The sequence below is a fragment of the Lygodium microphyllum genome, chromosome 5, assembly GCF_053477565.2.
Source record: "Lygodium microphyllum isolate KBCC chromosome 5, Lygodium_microphyllum_v1.1.10, whole genome shotgun sequence".
NCBI classification, from domain to species: domain Eukaryota; kingdom Viridiplantae; phylum Streptophyta; class Polypodiopsida; order Schizaeales; family Lygodiaceae; genus Lygodium; species Lygodium microphyllum.
Window position 1 is genome coordinate 136,105,877 of NC_141139.1, and position 21,644 is coordinate 136,127,520.

At 38.1% G+C, this 21,644-nt stretch overlaps 1 protein-coding gene across 1 annotated transcript; it reads right to left on the bottom strand.

The window, feature by feature from the left end:
• Positions 1 to 538: 538 nt before the first annotated feature.
• Positions 539 to 13,980, bottom strand: LOC148036447 (protein NARROW LEAF 1-like). Its single transcript, XM_087678434.1, has 9 exons — positions 13,706 to 13,980; positions 12,447 to 12,966; positions 11,978 to 12,124; positions 11,173 to 11,238; positions 10,864 to 10,994; positions 10,677 to 10,769; positions 10,165 to 10,257; positions 894 to 1,530; positions 539 to 798 (listed from the first exon to the last, which is right to left on the bottom strand). The coding sequence occupies exons 2-3, from the start codon at positions 12,864 to 12,866 to the stop codon at positions 11,978 to 11,980; spliced, it is 567 nt and encodes a 188-aa protein (XP_087534560.1). The 5' UTR covers positions 12,867 to 12,966; positions 13,706 to 13,980; the 3' UTR covers positions 539 to 798; positions 894 to 1,530; positions 10,165 to 10,257; positions 10,677 to 10,769; positions 10,864 to 10,994; positions 11,173 to 11,238.
• Between the last annotated feature and the right edge of the window lie 7,664 nt (positions 13,981 to 21,644).

Below are 21,644 nucleotides of genomic sequence, written 5' to 3' on the forward strand. Positions count from 1 at the left end.
ATTAGAGGCAAGTACATACAAAAAAAAGGTCTAGTAAAAGTTTTGGGTCAAGGATCGACAGGCCCTTATGGTTTTTTTTTTCATATTTTGATATGTCATTATGAGCATTTCTTTTAGTAGAGATCTTCTTCTCTTTGATCTTATTTTCATTGTGCTTGTCCTTCACTTTCACTACAAGGTATAGGCCTTATACCGACATTAAAAGAGATGAAAATGTTCATAAAGAAAAATTCCCCTGTCATTGCAAAAAACATTGTTATTGGTGACGCCATAGAACAGTCGGTACTAATGTCGTTATCACTGTCGCTATTTGCGTCGGTACTAGCGTCGTTATTAGTGACACTGATACCGACGCAAGTAGCGATGCTGATAATGACACTAGTACCGACGAATTTTGTGATGCTAATAGCAACGCATTCAGTAAATTTGCGATGCTAATAGCGACGGTAACAGAGAAAAAATAAAATTTGTGGCAGGGCAGAGTAAGTTGCCTTGCCACATATAGCACTATGTGCTTTATTTGGGCTATACAAAATAGTTTTAGTAATGTGTACAATGCTTGTTCAAATAAAGGAAAAGTGTACTTAAATCATAACATTTATACATGAAATAAATACATGATCACGTAATGAAAGCAACCGATACAATCATGGAAAGATACTACTACTACATCGAAAATGTCTACACAGATCACGTGACAAGAAAAGAAGAGTATGTGAGCTCCAGGGATCCAAGGGCGAGCTATAGATCCTCGCCATCCGAAACCTCATCTCATCACAAAGGAGCATCAAACGGACTCTACAAAAAAAGAAATAAATACACATCAGTTCACCATACAATAATGCATTTTAATTAAACTTAGTAACTACAGACAAGAAAGATGAGTGACTTACAAGGCCGTCGCATCCATACAATCGATCGATCAATGCAATGAAACTGTGCCTCTTTGCATATCGAGTCTCAAGGCCGGTGGGATCATGGTTTGTAATAGAGTGCTGCAAAGATCTGGTGGGATCGCGGTTTGTAATGGAGGCCGGTGGGATCTGGTGTACCTACCGGGGTAGTATCTCTCGGAGTAGCACCCCTAGGGGTGCCACCTACAGGCGACTAAGCAAAATCCCAAGTGATTGGAGTAGACATCCCCATAGGTGTGACAAATCCCGAAGGTGACACAACTCCACAGCAACCACTTGAGCCACGCTCTCTCGAATCGCCACGAGAGCGAGTAGCACCTATATCCCGAGGTAACCGTGGGATCACTGTATCCAGATCTTTGCAGCATCCCCCTGAACCACTCCCTCCATCTGGCCGAAGTCTGGAGCGTCGACCTCGTCTACTGAAAACTGAAGCATCAGAGCACGCCAAAGTAGATCTAATGAAACGGCTTGATGGTGTTTGAGATAGCTCCTAGTCCGCCATATCTTTGAATCTTGCCATTTGATCTGGAGACATACGCATGAAGATCTCTTGTAGCTCCTTGTCGCTCATCCCTCAACTCATCGTGATGATCTACATATCCACAAAGGTCACCTGCACAGACAAAAATTGATGTTAGTATAATCGATATAAATCATACAAGGCAAGGTAATATAAATGTTAAAAAAAGATATTACTTAAAATACATATTTTATGTATCCTTATAAGCAATTCGTCAATGAATTAAGTAGGTGGATGCTCCAAGTATGAAGTACCCTATGGTCCTATGTCAATCTCTTGACACAACTCCGCATAGATTGGAAGGTCGGTAAACATGTCACCACAAAAGGATGAGTCCACCTTGTTCTCAAAGAATTCTTTGACTCCTATATTTCTATCATTGCTATGCAATGTTGGCTCCTCTACATGCTCCAAGCTTTCAGTGGCCTCCACCCCTTGCAATATCGACCCGTCTATTTGCATATTGTCCTCATCTATGCTCAAAACATTGCTTTGATCATATATTCTCGCACCTCGGGGAGCTAAAGGTATAACGTACCACCATCGAGGTTGTCGGGGGTTTGGATAGAATATTACATGTTCACAATCATGTACAAGAGAGATTTAACTATTGTGACATGTACCATATTGTAATACAATTAAAAAATACATGAGTTTATGCACATGTTCACAATGGGCCAGCAACACAAACGTGTCACGCAAATCCGTCCTTTTTTTTTTAAATCTATTTTGAGAAATCTAGATAGACCTCGTCAAACTATTGCTGCAACTCCCTCAAGTACCACTTTGAACCATTGCAAATCGAATAGGATCATGTAGAAGCTACAGTAAGCCACCCAGACATTACTTTGCAAGTTCCCAAAATACTCCATCTCATCTATAACCATGTTTGGATTTGTTTCTTGTCGTCGGCTCTCTTGCTCAAACCTTGCCAAAATACCACAATCTGTTGTGGAGCACATTTTGTCAATACGCTCCACGTGGAAATGTCGTCTGCATGACCACGTTGCACTATTGTACATTGAGACATTCAATTAGTTATCGCATATAAAATATAGATACAACAAACCCTAAACACGTCATCACCTTTGGACTACATCCCCTCAAGAATTCCCACTCCTCGGTTGAGACCTCCACCCCTTCGCGAGGCATTGCGGTCAAAGCTCCATGCAACCATCACGTTGACATAAACCATGGCATCTCCTCAATGCCCTCAAGATATTGAATTAGTCGATCGCATGTACTATATTGAAACTCAGATCGTGCTTCCTCTGGATCTTTCCTAGCTTGCCGGTACCTAGGGAGCCACATCTCCATAGAGGCATGGTGCAACATACAAAAGCGATTCACTTTCTCCTCCATTGAAGCATCCATTCTTTTTTCTACCCCATTTTCAACCACCACACCTGCGGTCAGTCTATCATCGTCCCTCAGCGACCATAGCATACTGTTGTCTAAATCCACTGTTGGTAGCCATTGTGAAATATGCACTAATGCCTCGGACATCAATCAACCTTTAGCCATGTTACCTTCTGGCCAAGCTTGTTGTCACAAAAGCCTTTCAGGGTTTTCTTGAAGTGCTCCAAGAAGAACATCCATCGCGTATGGAGAGGTCCAACAATATCCACTTCATCTACAAGATGCACAAGAAGGCGGATTTGTATCGTAAGCATGCTGGTAGGCATGTATTTCTCAAAGAGGTAGACTGTCTCCACTACTCCCTACCTTGCGAATACAATACAGATAATCTTAATCTCCTTCTGTGAGATCCATTGCACTAAAGTCGACAACCTGTAAATCGCCCTCCTGCGTATTTCTAGAGTAAGGCATCATGCGATCGCGATCGGTAGTACAAACTGCCACAAACAAGGAAGCATTATGAACAACGACTACACTCCAAATAGCAAAATACGCAGGCCACTTACAATCCATTCATAGTATAGACATGACATATCTTATGCCAATCATGGGATTTTAGCCCTGATAATTGATTGTCTTTAGAAAATGCGAACCTGAGAGAACGCATCATACCCATGAGAGTGCCAATAGACTTGACCATTTGCTTCACAATGTGCTCTTCTTTACTAGACAAAACCCAAGGAGCATGAGGTAGCTGCAAGTGACTATCAGCACTCGATTGCGACCAAAGCGCCTCCATCTTCCCTACCTCCTTTAAATCCATTCGTGCCCCTACAGTGTCTCTCTTTCTTGTGATGTGGTCCCATAGCAAGCTGCCCAAGTTCTTGAAAGTATGCATGAGATCCAATAAGTGGTTGATCTGTAAGTGAGCAAAGTCTAGGAAGGTAAATTTAATGTGGCTCCATGTGTGTGAATCCTTGATATTCCTTGAACTCTATCTGTAGACCTATTTTGTGCATGCCACATTGTCAAGCTCACCATGCCGGACGTATGAAACATGTGGTTTATGTTGGGGATAAGCGGAAAGTATCTAAGAACTTTTTGAGGAATGGTTTGCCATTTCAAGTCGCACCACACTTTGGACATGTTTCCATAGTCTCGTATTTTCCTTGGAATAGTATGCAATCGTTGATACATGCATGGATGCTTTTGTAGTCCATGTCAAACTTTTGTAAAATATGTCACATATCATCACGAGACTCAGGCATGGTATTTGCAAGTGGTAATATATTATACTTTAGTAACCTGAAAAAAAATCATAAAATACCTTGAAAAAGCACAAATATTTTTCATAATAGTATTGAAAAGAAATCAACGAAGCATACATACAAGGTACTTGAACAACTCGGTCACACTCATATCACTCCACCCGTATTTTACTTGCACACTTAGGAGTGCAAGCAGTATCTTCACGTGAGATACTCGACACCCAACATATAATGGTATAGATGCTTCCTCTCTAAGCGGATCAAACGTTTGGACATCCATGGGCATCAATGCATCGATCATTGCCTCCATCTCAGACTCCAAGATTGTAGGTAAGTCTAGAAGGCTGCATATCTCCTTTGGTATTGACGTTATAGATTGGGTAGTACCTTCCAAGTGGTGGATTGGCTCAAGCACTCCATCTATCGCATACCCACAAACTCTTCTAACTGGCCACAAATGGTGCACTCCTCCTTCGAACGAGACATCACCTCCAAAGATAGAAAATTTTCCAACCACACCCAATGTTTTTGTATATGGTATTCAATTAGCTTGCACATACAATGCATGATTGATATACACTTTTCTTACTGTTTGCTCAAAATCTCAGATCGCTTGGTCAATGATCTCAGATTGAAACTCACCGAAGCATCGTACGTGTTCTATAGACAATCGATGTTTTTGTCTAATTGCGAGCTTAAATTGAGAGCAAGGACATGGGACACGCTGATTAAGATATGCCTCCTGATCTTGAACATCATGACCTTCATTGTTTTCCATTTGATCTATGTTACGATAAACAATTTGTTTTTGTTATCATTCTTTTTTTCTTGCTTAAATTGTGTGAGAAGGGATTTCTTCTCTTGTAACTCAACAAAATTAACGTATGTAAAGTCTCCAACCGCCCATAAATTAGCATATGTCGGAGTGTTTCCCATCTCATGGTATTGCACCGGACCTCGCCACTACTCTCTCTTTGTTTTTTATTGATTTATTGGTGCGCAGATCGGTCGCAGATAGCTCACGTGGTGAATCCCGGAAGGTCCCCAAGAACAAAGTACTCTACTTTTTAGCACAAAAACCCATGTAAAAGCAAGCACGACAAGAGGCAAGAGACAAATTGGGTTCAATCTCCCCCATGCCTTGTGTGAGCGCTTCACAAAGCATGTATTTTATGTATATTTCCAATCTTCATGCTCAATAATAGCCCAATTACAAAAATATGACAAGCTTTTAGCTTTTGAGTTTGCTTTCTACAAAAATAGTAAAATAAAGCTAATGGACGGTGCCCATAGTGTCTGGCACGCCCAATCTCAATGTCCAAATAGAAATAACATATCCTGGCGCATAAGCGCATACAAAATAATAATAAATAATCGATGTCTCAATAGACATAACAAAATATAGGCGTGGCGCCTATCAAAATATAATCCAAAAGTCGAAAACCCGCTAGACTCCAATGCTTTCCTCCGCCACTGCTGCTATCTCTACACATCAACTGAAGCATTCACAATCGTTAATAAAATAACACAATTAAACCGACAAAAGTGAATACCTAGCAGTCTTCAGCTACATAAATAAATCAACTGGTTAGAAATAAATCCTAACCTTAATTTATTACGAGTGCGCACTCTAAACTCATAAACATTTATTAATTTAATATGCATTTTGCGGAATCACCCGCTATGGAATCACCCATGTACACACTAAATTAATGAAACGCCCGAAAAGGACAGGCGTCCCCATCAACTTCTCGCACAAAGAATCCTCTTTACGTATGAGCCCCGGTCATCTAAGTTTACGGAATCCACAGTAAAACCTCACGGAATCCACCGTGGAATATGCCTCCTGGCATCATTTATTCTCTTCTCTCCTTCCATCTCTCTCTCTTTTTCTCTTCCTTTATTATGTTGTATGTTTATTCCTTCTTTCTCGTTCCTTCTTTCTTTTTCTCTTCCTCTCCCTCTCTCATTTCCTTTAACAAAACATCTCTCTCTCTCTACTACCTATTTCCTTTAACAAAACATCTCGGTTTCTCTACCATTTTCCACCTACTACTCCTACCAAGTAGTAGTAGTAGTAGTACTATTACTACTACTACTACTACTACTACTACTGTCAAAAAGTCCACTAGGTCCACATGGGACCAAAAGTAACTGACTTAGGTGACCAGCAAGTGACCTAGGCTGGTCAAAAAGTGACCAAGGTTAAAGCAGAGAGCAGCCCGCGTTTTTCGGCGCAAAATGTGGACTGCACTGCCTGAGGAAGACTGGAGGAAAGCTGGAGCTGAGATGCATGGAATGGAGCATGCAAACTGAAGATTAACTGGTCCAACTACTGAAGATGTAGACTTGGTGAGAGCTCCACTTCTGTGCCTCTTTGATCTGACGAAAATGCATCCTGAAACTGTCTATAAAAGAGGGGAAATCTGAGAGAAGAGGATTAAGCCTACTCTTATGCACGACTTATCTCATCTTCTCTACCTTATTCTTGGTCCAATGAAGCCCGACTTGTGCCCAAGTACTTGAGTGACTTTGGGGCAAGCAAAGGGTGAGGATATTGAAGACTTATGGACCGTTATGGGCTGGAATAACCAGTCATAAATAGGGAAGCCCACTATTTTGATCTATTTTTATGAGCAAACATGGGTTTTTTATGGTTGTAATAGAGGAAAATGACCTCTTTTCTTCAGGACATTGTTCATAGATGATCAAGAGTGCTTCTTCTTGAGTTTATGCACTCATTTTGAATTTGTTAATGGGCTGGAATTTTATGTTTTAAAATAGGGCTGAAGCTAAAATTATTCTTTTCCCATTCATTTCATGTATCTTTGGCCAAAATCTTGGATGTATTTGATTCTATCAACAATGTACTTGACCCAAAAGATTGAAATCTATCTATGTACATGAAATAAATACCATTAGAGCTTGCATTTGACATTCATAAATGAATTAGAAATCTGAAAATATCCTTTATGAAATGATGTATGCATCCTGAAGCATTTGATGTAATCAAGTTAGTCTTATTCCTTCTGTTCATGTATGTTTAGTACAAAGTGAGATGGCTTGAATTTCTCTTCCATACCTAAATTATTTCTAATTCCCAAATCTTATTAAAACCCAATCCATTTTTCCTTTCTGAATCTTGAATCCCAAACTCTTCTTCTGCACTAAAAGCCCCTGTGGTAGACCTTCAACTCTTAACGCGACGACAACGGTGTATAAAATGGCTCTTAAAGAGTTACAAGGCTAATATCTACGATTTACATGAAATTTGAGTAGCATTTTAGCATTTTTGACCAAATTATAGAGGCACGAGGGAATCCAATTTCAAACAAATATAAGCAATAATTTGAGAAATTATAAAAAAAAGGAGTGTAATGGGATCATGTTTTGAAGAAATACAAGCGATAATTTGGATAATTTTCCCTAGTTTGGATAAACATATATTTTTTTAAGAATACAATATGATTGTTTGTTAAATAATGTGAATATGTACATCAGAAAATGTGATTGAAGCCTTGTCCTAAGCTTATTTGCACCTATATAGATTTTTCTAAGCTAACTAAAAAATTGTTCCTTTTTTATTCCTTAGGGGATCACTGACAAGTATGTAAGGATATCACATGGGTTTAAAACAAGTTATTTTAAAAATACCATGTTTACATGGTTTTAACTTATACAAAGATGCAACATAAAGGAATAGTTCATAGATTGAATAGAAAATGGGCAAGTTTTATTTCTTTAAAATTCACATATATAATTTTTTTAAAATAGGTCTTGAATGTGTATGATATAGAGGGTTTAAATATAGTGAATCCGTTGATTTTGGCTCAAAGCTATCGAAAAGGCTAAATTTTCTACCTTACATTTTAGAACTCTATTTTTCCATTAGAATTTTTAACCTTTTGCATATGTATTCAATTTCTATTAATCCATTTCAAACTATGAGAATCTCTTTACCTAAAGTTCCTTACTCTCCAAAAAAGGCCGTTCTCATGTTCAGGTATAGTTAAGCCTTTTCACCACTCGATCTACGGCCTGTCAATCAAGCAGTGTCCTCTTGGGTTGAAGTGCGGTGTGACCTTGGAGATGATCCACCTATGCAAAATATCCTTCCTTAGTTAATCCAATTAAGAACCAAGCACAATCAAGGCAATTAGCCTAATATCATCTTCCAAGAAAACATTCATTTATTCCCCATGCCAATTTGTCATCACTGACCCCTGGCATGCATTTACCATCCAACATAAGCACCTGGAATAATCATCTAAATCACATCCCAGCAATAATTTTAATGCAAAAGCATTTAGGACGTTATGTGATTAATCAACCAAAACAATGTTATCCTTTTCCAAACATTGCAGGAATGGTCAAAATAAGCTTTCCATCGCGTATTTGCTCTCCCCCTTGGGATCAAGGGTGGTTCCATGTAAAGTTTACTTAACATACCCTTCTTTTGGCTAAGGCATATATTAAGGTTTCACGAACCATACAAGACATAAGTTCTACTAGTCACTTACATTGATCGATAACCGAGCCTTCTTCCAAACAAGTACAAAAGCATCGGTATTTCCCCTGACTCAGGTTTTCCTAACTCATTGAGTTCTCTACTTGCCATGGAGACCCAAAGTTGCTATCTAGTCCAATCCCCGAATTCAGATTGATAAATGTACTGGTTATCAGTCAGATCCCAGGGAATCTTAGTCCTTAATCCTTATCATCATTGTTTGTACTAGCTAAGCACAACATCAAGATTCCCAATCTATCAAACATGAGATATTAACAAGAGCTTGGGAAAAGGTCTAGAGCTTTGAAAATGATTCTTTTCTAGACTAAGTTGCTTGCCATGCAATCCATCATGCATGCAAGTTGCAACATATACCTTCAAAGTGATGAAAATGCATCTACTATTTTGAGGACGGGAAGTTGACAATATTCGAAGCCTTATATATTGTTTATGAATTCATCACATAGCATCTAAATACAATTAACTTCTCTTGATACACTCATTTGGGAATTTCAATCCTTCAAATACTTGCGATAGAGTTTATCCTTTTCAATATCCTATTCTTGTTCGGCATAATACAGGTCTAATGCATCTCAAGCAGGAATCAAAGCAAGCACTCATGAATTTGAAAATACATTACTTATGACCATTACCGCAGTTGGATAGGTAGTGATGCCCTTGCCTAAGGCTTCATTGCTCATTGAGGGATGGCTAGCTACTTATGACACTTTCCTCTTGGGGACCATACTTGCACAAGGAACTTTCAATCGATCCCCATATAGGAAAAAAAGAGAATTCCCCATGGAATTCCCTAGTTGAAAATATAAATAAGTCGGAAAAGTAAAAACTAGGGAAAATGGAACATTTCCTAGTGAGAATAAGTAGGGAATCACATAAGACCTTTCCTATGTAGGAAATATTTCCTAAATATTTCCTACATAGGAAAATACAAAATTTTCTATGTAGGGAATAATTCCTATATAGGAAATATTTCATATATAGGAAAAATTTTCTAGAGGTGATTCCCTAGGTACTCTCACTAGGAAATCTCTCATTTTTCCTATTTTTTACATTCCCTACTTATATGTACTTTCAACTAGGGATTTCCATGGAAATTCTCTTTTTTCCTTATCACTTTATCTACTTTGCCCTTCCTCTTAGACATGCTAATATCAAACAAGAAATTGCACAATATATTTTTAACTAGAAAATTATATAGAGAATGTCATCATTTCTAAGTAAGAATCAATAACATACATCTAATGATCAAAATAGATTAAACAAATTAAGACATCAACATCTACTTTTAGCAACCAAAAGAAAAACGAAAATAATTTTAAAGGAGCATAGAACTAAAAACTAATTAAGCAACATGTGTGTCTTGATTGTTTTATCCCTTAAATCTCCAATATGTTGCAAAGTAATAAATGTTTGTCTATCCTCTTCTCTAAATTTCAATATGGGTGGCCGATAGATATCATCATATGATGGTATGCGTATCACTCCTATTGATACTCAAGTGATCAAATATCATTAGTTAGTATAACCATTTCAAAAAATGACTCATTATCAACATAAGAAAGCTGGTAATACCTGATTCTTGGCTTGAAGAAGTGTTAAGGCAAGCAATCTCAATGTCTTCCTTTCTTGCATTGTCTCTTGTGTCATGTTTAGTAACTTGTTTACCTATATATATATAGAGTTAACCAAAGCTCACGATAATACAAGGTTATGAAAAATTTCAATAACACAAAAGAAAGTAATTAGATATTTTGTATCAATTTGGGTCACCAAATTTGTACAAGTTTTTTATCCTTAAAGTTGGTACCTACATCTTGACTTGAAGAAACATTATTGCAAGTAACCTCCTGATCTCCCTTTCTTACATTACCTCTTTTCCCACCTTTTGTTGTTCTTTAATCTATATTTATATATATACACACAATTACTCAAAGTTTAAATATATGAATAACTATGAACATTTTAAATTAGACAAAGAGACTAATTAAAGCTAGTTTATCTCAAAATGAATCACCTAATAAAGCAAGATGTAAAATATGTACAAATTTTAATTTTCAAAGTTTAGTAGAAATAAAGACATATACCTGTATCATGATTTGAAGAGACATTAGGGCCAATGACCTCCTTAGCTTTCATTGTTCCATTATCTCTTGTACCATCATTTGTGATTTTGTTACCTTTATGTACACATAATAAACCAAAGTTTAGAAACATAAGAGACATTTGTAAAACATTAAAACACGCATTTGTAAAACATCAAAACACGCATACCTTTTTTGCCCTGTTCTTTACACCATCTGATACTGATAGTAAATTGAGCAGGTGAAAACAAGGAATTCATTGTTCATACTTTTATGGGCTCACCAACTTCTCCTTTTGGTTTGAAGCATCTTACAGACTTCCTGTTGAACAGTGCGCGAGGGAGACGAGGAACAGAGGAAAAGAGAAGAGAAGAGAGACACGAGACACCAGAAGTGGAACCCCAGAAGTGCATCAAGTGAGCACACATTAGCTGCAACATCAGCTCCTTAGCTAGAATAGATAAAACATCAAGTAGAATAGATTTGTCAGAAACCCAACCTGACGAGTCCCTGTCCTACTCTGTACTATGGCTCCAAGTGTACCAAATGTCTCCTGACCTGCAACCTATGAAATTCACCAAAGAGAGAAACGTATCAAAATTGTCAAACTAGTAATGATGCAACAATTATTTACATATATTGCAACTAAAAATCTGCCAATCTTCACCTCTACAGTGTAAAAAACACCATCAGTTGTTTAATTGATATATGATGAAGCATGTACACACTCTCAGCATTTCTCAAAGTTTATGGAAAGGAGGGAAAAAATGTGCAGAAAACATCTAATGACGCCAAAAACACAGAAATACATGAGATGGTCATTTCTATTTTCTATACACAAATATGAACATCATCATGCTACAATTGAGTATATCGGTAAACAAAATGATGATAGATTCGATAGTGATGCCCCTCGAATATCAATGTAGACATATCAATCTGCCAGTAAACTGTAGACTATCATAATGCATCAAATGCCCTCATTTGATATGCTAGTTTATACAACTCAATTAAATAAAAAATACTAAACAGTTTGTTAGATCAATATAAGACATCAATCTGGATTACATAAAAGGGCCTACAGTTGATTTGAAAATTGAACTAAGACCACAAGCATGACATCAAAAGAGTAGACACATCCAGATTATGACCATGCTCTAAGGCTATGCAACTGATCCTTGAGACAATTTAGAAACTTGGTTGTAATATGCACACCTCCAAAACAAACGTAAAATTATAGAAAGACTAAATTTCAAGACGAGCAGTTTGTATTTAAACTTTGAAGTTATTCACTGGCTTTTTACCTAAGATCCTGGACCGATGGATGGGTCATTGCCCCTTAAACCTTCAGCCAGCTTTGTGTATACCTCTTGCTTAGGGGTTGCGGCTAGAATACCAAAATAAGAGAACTCTACCACATCAACATCACACCATATGCCTCCAGCTGGTCCCTGAAATCATCCAAATGGGTATAACTATAATATTTCTGTGTCAGCTTGCCAACTTAGATAATGATTCAGCACTTTTACAGAACTGGACTTTTCTCCTTCACATTACTCATGGAAAACCAGGCAAGGAAACTTCTCTGAAAAAGGGACCATGAAGTTAAGCAAGAAGTCCACTACATTGAAACTAGTATTACCTGTGGATCTTTAGTTGACATCATAATGCTTCTCATGTACAGGCAATCTAGGCAGTTATTGCTTAAACTTGATCACAGAATTAGAGGCCATAAAACCACATGCCATGGGTTTTAGAGACAACTTCCTTCACCTCAAGATAAGTTGGAAGCCTCAGGCACTCTTGAAGCCATGCTTTATGAACCTTCCGAGCTACAAACACAATGATTGCAGGAGTACTTGTTAAATGCCCCTGCCTTCTGCGGAATCCCACGGCTGTTCCAAGGCTGACTCTGCGTAGGCGTTTGCTATGATATGCTCGGATAGTCATGAGATTCAGAAGTGTCAAAGCTTGCCTACCATTGGGCACCCTTTCACTTATGTCTGAGTTTAGATCCTTTTGTAGACCAAAAAAGAAGCTTTTCCTTTCTTTTGCTCTAACATGAGGCCTATATGCAGGAGGCCATAGGAAATAAGCAGCACTACCTTCCGAATGGTGATGAGCACCAGATGCCAATGCTTGCAATGTAGGACCATCTTCTCCAGGAAGATGACTAGAGTTCCCAGATGACATGGAATAATCACGATCTAGTGCTGAACTCTCTGATACAGGTGAAGAGGAACAGCATACCCATGAATGATGAACCTTTGAGATGTCGATCTCCTCAAAAGGACTGCAAGAACAGCATTTGATGTCTCAAACAAAGGTAATTCAAGAAAACAGGTAATTCAAGAGAAGTAAATGCCAAAGAGGTTTTCCTTGTCATCTGCAGAAAGACCCGCCTTCTCGGCACATGTGATATTCGATGAATTGCGTCTGAATCGCCTCATATTTTTGGTTTTTTCTGTTTTGGGTTGTCCATCAAGAAGCCATGGTCATCATCAGGAAGACAGCAGGCCTCCTGTCCCTGCCCTGCCTCCACACCCAGAACGTTAAGACTCATTCAATCCGGAGGATAGACAGCATCCTCTCGCAGAAGGGTTGGGGACAATCATGGAAGAGCCAAAGGCCTTGAGCCCTTACACCTCCATTGATGCTGTGAAATCATCAGGAGAGAGAGCAGGTAATAATGATGATTGCAAGAGTAAGAAGGCGCACAGCAATTTCGTGTCCCACGGCTACCTGCTGCCTCGCACAAGGGTGCCCACCATCCCAGGTCAGCTCTGTTCTCTCCTCGCCCTTGTCCTCGATCGCAGATTTCTATGTGTGCGTAATGTTTGCGCTGATGGTGGACAGATCAAACCTAGCAGAGACATGAATGAGCTAGGTGTATTGGTGGATCTAATCGTGCGCAGCTTTAGGCTGTCGGAGAAGTATATGTCTTTCAATCACCTAGCGCCAAAGGTCCAGGACCGACTCTGAAAGCACTTCAAGAAGATGGCAACAGTGGAGAAATCAGTGAGATGCCCTACCTATGCAAGACTTGAAGCTGCTGGAGTGGATTGGGGCAGTTGTTAAGGATGTTGAGCCTTGGTGCCGCATCACGCTGCAGAAGGTCCGGGCTCACTGCGGCATCGCCGGCAACGAGGTCGCCGATTAGCTTGCCAAGCAAGGGGCAACCCTTCCTGATAAGAACTCCGCAGGTTGTACTGCGTCTGCGGTGGGTCAGTACTCTAACTTTCTTGGAAGACCACCAAAACACATGATATTTTTGGGTTGGAAGACCGTATGGATGCAAGGTGGAAATATATTTTCAAATGGAATGAAAAGGTTTTCCATTTTCTACACATTACACTTCTTGTGATCCAATTCACATGTTTAAAAATAGTGGAAGTCTCTTATGGGAGTACTTCATAGGGTTAAGGAACTTGGTGGCTGCTCACAAAGACCTACAGGATGTTAAGAGCATAGGAATAGTAGACATAGAGCATTATCTCAAAGCTTCATATGCTAAATACTCGCATGCACAATTTACATGGTACTATCAGTAAAGTAAAATTGGCTAAGTGACTTGAAGGCTCATGAGTGGTATAAGATTTGTCATGTATGTATTCAAATATAAATCCAGAGTCACTTGCATTCATGGTGACTTGTCATTACTTCACCTTATTTTATTTTCTCTTGCTTTGCATTTTCAATATTTTCTACCACTTGGAATCATAGGGTTGCTAACCCTAGAGGCTTTCTTGATGATATGCAAGTTTAGATAACTTGTACAATGGATATCATAGAAGGAAATCCATAGAGCCTCCATAGATGCTACAAAGAAAAAAGCCACTGTAGTAGTCATGCTATTAAAGAAGTAATTTCCTATATCCATCCTCACCACTCAAGTACATCTATTGGTACATCTCATGGATGAGGTATTTATAACATATAGTATACAATAAATAGATATTCTTTATTAACACTTCACGAAGATACTGAAAAGATTTGCGTGACACAAAAGGCAAAGCTTGAGGGCTCCATGGTAAAAGGGTGGTTGATCCAAGAGTCATTCATTGAAAGATTATATTATGATCATTGGAGAGGTGGCCCAAGGCTAGAGGTAGGAAAAGAGGATGGATAAATCCTTTTAGGAAAAATTAAAAAGTTTTGTATGCTACATCATTCAATCTTGGAAAAGTGGTTGAATTTATACAAGGCTACAAAGGAGCAAAAAAATCTGGCAAGATAGCCATTTAAGGCATCACAAAAATGGCTTGTGCATTATTTAGAGTACGTGGAGGCATTAGCAATCTTCATGACCCACAAGTGAGTTATGAAGGAGACAAAGAGTTGTACAAGAGGGGGTCAATGTAAGCATGAAGAAATGGAGTTCTTTAGGGACTACATACTCAAAATAAGAAATTTTATTGTAGCTTACTTTGTTATGCATGCTTGCATGATAATAAAAAATTATCTTAGGTTCACCTTTGATTTTATTTTTCAATACAAGTCATATTTTGCCTTGTGGTCTAATGGGTGACACTTTTGGATGGAGCACATAGACCAAAGATGACACAAGTTTGAACAAGAGAGTCGTTGTAGGGCCACAATGCCAAACATTGTGGTAGCTAAAATGGAGTACTTAGAAAAGATCCAAGATTGTGGCAACCTTGAGTTGGCGATCACACCTCTTGGTCTAAGACAAAGCCTATATGCTAAATGGTGACACCCCCACCCCCCCTCACTTTGATACTACCACACCTAGCATGTTGAGCATTCCTGAGATCCCTCCATGCATGTCATACATAATCACTAAACAAATAGGTCAGTTGCTCATGAGAATAGTGAAGGGAAAACTAATTGCAAGGTTGCACAAGCTTGTTGTGTAGGTATGCTACCATAGTATCATCAATAAGTGGATAAACCAAGACCCAATCCATAAACATTATATCATATAGAGATTGCATAATGAGTTCTCATTGCCATCTATCCCACTGACTAGTTTTCTAGTGCTTACATATTTACACACACACATTTGCAGACACCTAGCCCATCTTTGCTAAGAGACATATGATGCCTATTGTGATTGGCTACAATGGCATGTATGGCTTGATAAGGGGAAATGGAAGAAGATCATGGATTTTTTTCTACACATTTTTACATTATGCATAATGAGGGTGAGCAAGAGCGAAGGTAGCAAAAACACTACGGTAAAAACTAATTCTCTCCATACGTTTCATTTTTTATTTATTTGCTCGCTTCTCTTTTGAGAGCACTCTCTCTCCTTCACAATAATATCCTTGAGAAAGCATGGCTTCAAGGTAGGGTTTGATGTTTTTGCATATATGCATGAGAAACCTAGATTTGGAGCTTTCTTGTGACATATTTGAGTGAGAAAGCTTATGTATGTATGTGTGCAAGCTCAAGAGAAATAGAGAAAATGACAATATACTTGGTCAATTTTTAGTTTCTTAATCACAAAATTTATATGTAAGAGAGATAAAAAGAGAAAGAGATAAGATTTATGGTTTTGTTGATTTAAGAAAAGTGAAAAAAAGATGAAAGATTAATATAATTTGGTTGCCTTATTCGGCTTATTTGTTTGCTCACACACACACACACACACACACACACACACACACACACACACACACACACACACACACACACACACACACACACACACACACACACACACACACACACACACACACACACACACACACACACACACACACACACACACACATGTAAATTATCTTTTAAATATAAATGTAAATTGTCTCATATGGTCGAGCATAGGGTATATATGATTCAAGGCAAGCTTCCTATGCATAGAGATAGCCAAAGTAGAAAGCATTCGACATTGACATCCTCATTGAGCATCCATCAAGTACACTAATTAATGTTGTCAATTACAGAAAATATTGTTTAGTATAACAATTGGTTTGCTATAGAGAACATGGGAAGTTAATCTTATATTGTAAAGGCTTACTGAAGGAGTTTCCAAAAATTGTGTTCCAAGGTTGCTTGACAATCATGGAGAAGATTAGAGACACTAGAAGCATGAAATGTGAGCAGTGTGACTAGCAAGAATTTCACCTCAAATCACAGGCTGATCCTGGAGCAATCCCTTAATCACTACTAACACTGTAGTAATTATTCTTCTAACCAAAAGATTAAAAGAGAGAGGAAAGAGAAAGCCTATCCTAAAAAGTAATTATTCTTCTAACCAAAACGAGCTCTATTCTCCATTTCACCTCCAAAATGGTATGTCATGGATGAATAACTTGCTATTTTGTCTAAGCTACCTCCAACTTTATCTTCGAGTACTATAGTTAGCTCTAACTAGGTTATCCTTAGTCTCTGCACCCGTCCATTTTCTAGGCTAACACCTATCCATAAGTAACCAGAAGGTAACTAGCTTGCGAAGGAAATCTAAGAAAAGATTGAACGAAATCCATCAAAGACCAATGCTTTGATACCACTTGTCAAGGAGAGGGCTAAGAAGTGAGAGAATGAAGAGAGAAAAGATGAGAGAGAATGATTAACAATGAGAAGAAAGACTAGAAAGATAGGAAAGAAGAAAGAGAAGCTATAAAAGCTAAGTATAAATAGGTGAGATGAGAAACTGTAATTGTATCATCATAAAAGATATCAAAATTCACATCTCATATCTTTTATACATATGCTAGTGTGACAAAGTATTATTAATAATTCTCTCACTAAAACATATCTTCCCAACTTCTTACAAGATATTGTTTGGTTAGAATAATTGAGAAGCTAGTATATGAATATATATGCTTTGCGTATAAGATGCAGCTTGTGTCAGAAGCTGATTATTACAATGGTGATATAAGAGATTAGAGATACGATACGAGGAAAAAGAAAAGAAGTCCAAAACCTCTCAAGCAGAATTTATAAGTAGAGCAATATATAAAGTGAGAAAAGCAAGATATGAAAACAACATAGCTAGACAACTCCACACAGAATGGTTGGCAACCCAAGAGAGAGATGGCAAGAAATGGAGACCTAGATAAAGATAATACTTTTGATGTATTTAGAGTCCATGAGAGAGCATAAGTAGGATATGACACATCAATACTCCTAGCTTTAACATGAGATGTCTTGCAAGTTTTGTTTAAAATTTCAAAGGTTTGTCACTATGTTTTTCAAAGTCGATTTCGAACTACGTTTTTTAAATATGAAAAGTTGATTTCGAAATTCTAAGACAAAGATATGAAATTTTCAAACCTTGGAGCATTCACTAGCCTAGGACAGAGAGGGGCATGAGGGGGGTGGTAGGAGACGGAGAGAGGCACGTATGGGGTGGAGAAATGAAATGAAATGATCATTTCAAAGTTCATTTACACCAAAATAAGTTTAAAAGTTTCGTGCTTAAGTTAAGTCTCTCCTTTCATTTTTTCCCATTACTCTTCACTCTACCCTCCACCTTTCTATCCTTCATCATCACAACCATGGCACGTTCCAAGCTTTCTATCAAGAAGGTGCCTGCAAGAGCAAGAGCTCAATACTCTTTTGAATCTAGTGAGAGTATGGTGAGTAACAAAGGTCCCTTGGTGGCCGACAATAGTGGCCCTACTGCACCTAATAATGGTGGCACTACTGTGTCCAATAATGTTGGCCCTAGTGTGGTCAATAATTATGGTTTTCCATTGTCCAAAAATGTGGTCCACATGCTCCACTTGCTCCACCTTCCACTACTCTAGCTAGTAATACAAGTCCTTCAACACATAAGAAGTGAAGATGGTGACTAGGCACAACTGTGCTACGTGAGATAAGAAAATTCCAGAAGAGTGCCAACTTGATTATTCCTAAGGCACCATTTTGTAGGTTGGTGCAAGAAATACTGCAAGATCTACAGTTAGGGCATCATCACAAGTTCTTTTCAAGGAACCAGGCAAGGAATGTGGGGCAATGGTCAAGCCAAGCCTTGCTTACTCTCCAAGAAGTAGCTGAAAGTTACTTGATTGATCTAATGGGTAATTGTCAACTTTTAGCCATTCATGCTCGGTGTATCACTATTAAGCCCATAGATATGATTCTTCTTCATAGGATCTGCAACAACAAGGATGCATTTAATCTTAATGTCAAAATATGCTTTAAGAAGCTACTTTGTAATTGGATCTATATTTTTTAACTCAGGTTTGGTTGTAGATTGTAAGGAGCTTAGTTTTCAGTTATCATTCCAATAGACCTTCAAGTATTTGATAGCAATGGCCTACAAAATGGAGCTAAATTTTGCCTAGCTCTAGTTGTACTTGGTGCGATGCACTATCTATCGTGTATTTCATGGTTTCGTAATGTCAAATTTGATGTTTAATATTCTATTTTGCCATGATTTGCATTGTGCGTATTTCCAAGTTTCTAATTTTGAAAGTAGTTTTGTTGATGATAAATTCAATGCACAATCATGCACACATCACTAATCAATTGTACATGGACCGATGCACTCTATCTTTAGTGTATTTAGCGGTTTGGCAACACTATATTTGATATGTGATATTCCATTTGGCCCATGACTTATTTTTTGTGAATTTTTAAGTTTCCAATATTTCACATAGTTTGGTTGACAACACATTTGACATGCAATTGTGCACACTTTGTGTGGTGGTGAGTTTTTCTATTATCAGTGAAGTATAATCTAGTTAATGCATTTTCAAAAAATGATTGAACCATCAATTTTATAAATTGAAATCTCTAAAACCTCACCTACACACCGGGCATCATAAAAACTCATGGATATTAAAAAATTGGCCCCATCAGAAGTCTTTGGTACACCTATCGAGAGACTTGAGTCTTGGGCCCTAAGTTTGAGAATTCAGGGCCCCATACGTGAGCCTTTAAACAAGTATGCTAGAGACTTTTGATGAGGCCTTTTTTTTTTGATAGTTCATGTATCGTACAGGAGTCCACAGGTAAAATTTCACGTCAATCAGAACACTGGTCGTATTTTTCCAAAGCTTGGATACATTAATTCAATTTTACAATATTTTTAAAAGTTTTGCTATAAGTTTAAAGTTTCACATCATTTTACACATTTCACTTTTGAGTTTTCTCTCCTAGAAGACACGGCACACACCAAGCAAGTGGCCGGGAGACCCCCTAGAAATCCTATTCACAGGACATCTCCCCCAGCTCCACCACCACCATTCCCACCATGCTAGCATTGCAAGCGTCGATGAAAGCCAAGCACAGTGGCTCTTCGTGAGTCCACCATTACCAAAAGACCACGCACCTCTTGATACCAAAGGCTCCATTCCAGAAGCTAGTGCATGAGATTATGGATGGCATACTGATTAAGAACACAATGAGGCACTTCCCAAATGGATCACACTTGCAACAACTTGATTGCTGGACTGCCCAAGCCCTCATTGCACTACAGGAAGCTGCCGAAGCTTACCTCATCAACTTGTTCAAAGACTTGATCTATACAGCAGTACATGCAAGGAAAGCCACCGTCACCAATAGGGATTTGCAAATAGTGAGGTTCTTTGAGCGATGGAAAGATAGTCCTCGCAGAGATCAACAATGATAGGGGTGTACTACCAATACATATACTAAATGTAGCTTCCAAATAGATTTTGTAAAACCCTGGTTGTAATGGATTCCATGTAAAATGTTATGAATATGAATACAAATTTTTTGACGTATCTTATTTTTTTATTTACTTTTTAAAAAAATGTCTTTGAGTTATCGTTACATGCATTCGAACGAATACATATTGCATACGAACTTGATAAAGCACTATGTATTAAATTTAGGGTACAAATCGTATTGCGTATAAATCCAATAAATAAACATAACATTCAAGTAAAAAACAATAATAAACGACGCATATGACAAACTACATTATACGCAAATCCTACAAATATCAGTTTTCATTACTTCAAGAGAAGATTACAAATTACATTACATTGGTGATGAGATATCATTTGGCACTAAGTACATCTTCTCTCTCCTAGGCTTCTTTAAGCTACACTCCCCATGGTCAAAGCTATTCTTTATCATAGGCAACAACACATTTTGCCTTAGTAGTTCCTGCTTAATGACATTGGGGTCTTGAACACCAGCAACCATGCCACGGGCCACCATGGAAAAAAGTGGCCCAAACCTAGTATTAGAGAATAAGTAGAGGAGCTTCGAATGTCAAAGCAACGCTACTTTCTTCAAGCTAGAGTTCATTGGGATGGACTTAAAGGGCCCAGTTAGTGCCCTCAACTTCAGGAAGTTCTTAGCAAAATCCAGAGAGCATGTCTTATAAAATACAATAGGTGTAGCCTTCTTGTTATTCAAGTCACCTCATAGTGAACCTTAAAGTAGCTTCCCATCTATCATGTTGCAAGCTTCCACATAGAGCTAGCTACAATAGTTGGCAATCACTAGAATCCTTGGTACTTATATTTTTGTGTTAAGACATGAAGTTTATAAGTTTAGTGCTAGTTTGAAATGTGATAATATTTCATCATACAACGAGCAATGTAGTTTGCTTTATTTTCTATAGCCACATGTTTTGGGCAATGCAATTCAGCTTTTTCTCAATATGGCTACGCGCTTTGCCTTGGTGGTTCTTTTTTTCCATGTGCACTTCCATGACCAATGTGGTCATGCACTTGGTAATGTGCTTTCCTTTTTAATATGGTTATCTAATTTTCATGATGGGGTATATATGATTGTGTGGTTTTCTTGCCATGCACTTTGAATGTTTGCTCTTGTTGCTCATTTGGACAGTAGGGAATATGATGTTAGTGTGTGGAGTTTCTATTTAATCCATTGGTGCAATATGCTTTTTTCTCACTAATATAATCATGAGCTTTGCAATAAGATGGATGTCATGGCCATGATATATGCTTGGTCAATGTGGCCATGTACTTTGCTCAACATTGTAAGTGTGATTGTTGCTAAATGCAATGACTCTATTGTTGGGGCCACACGGTTTGTGTTATTCATGTGTACTAAACA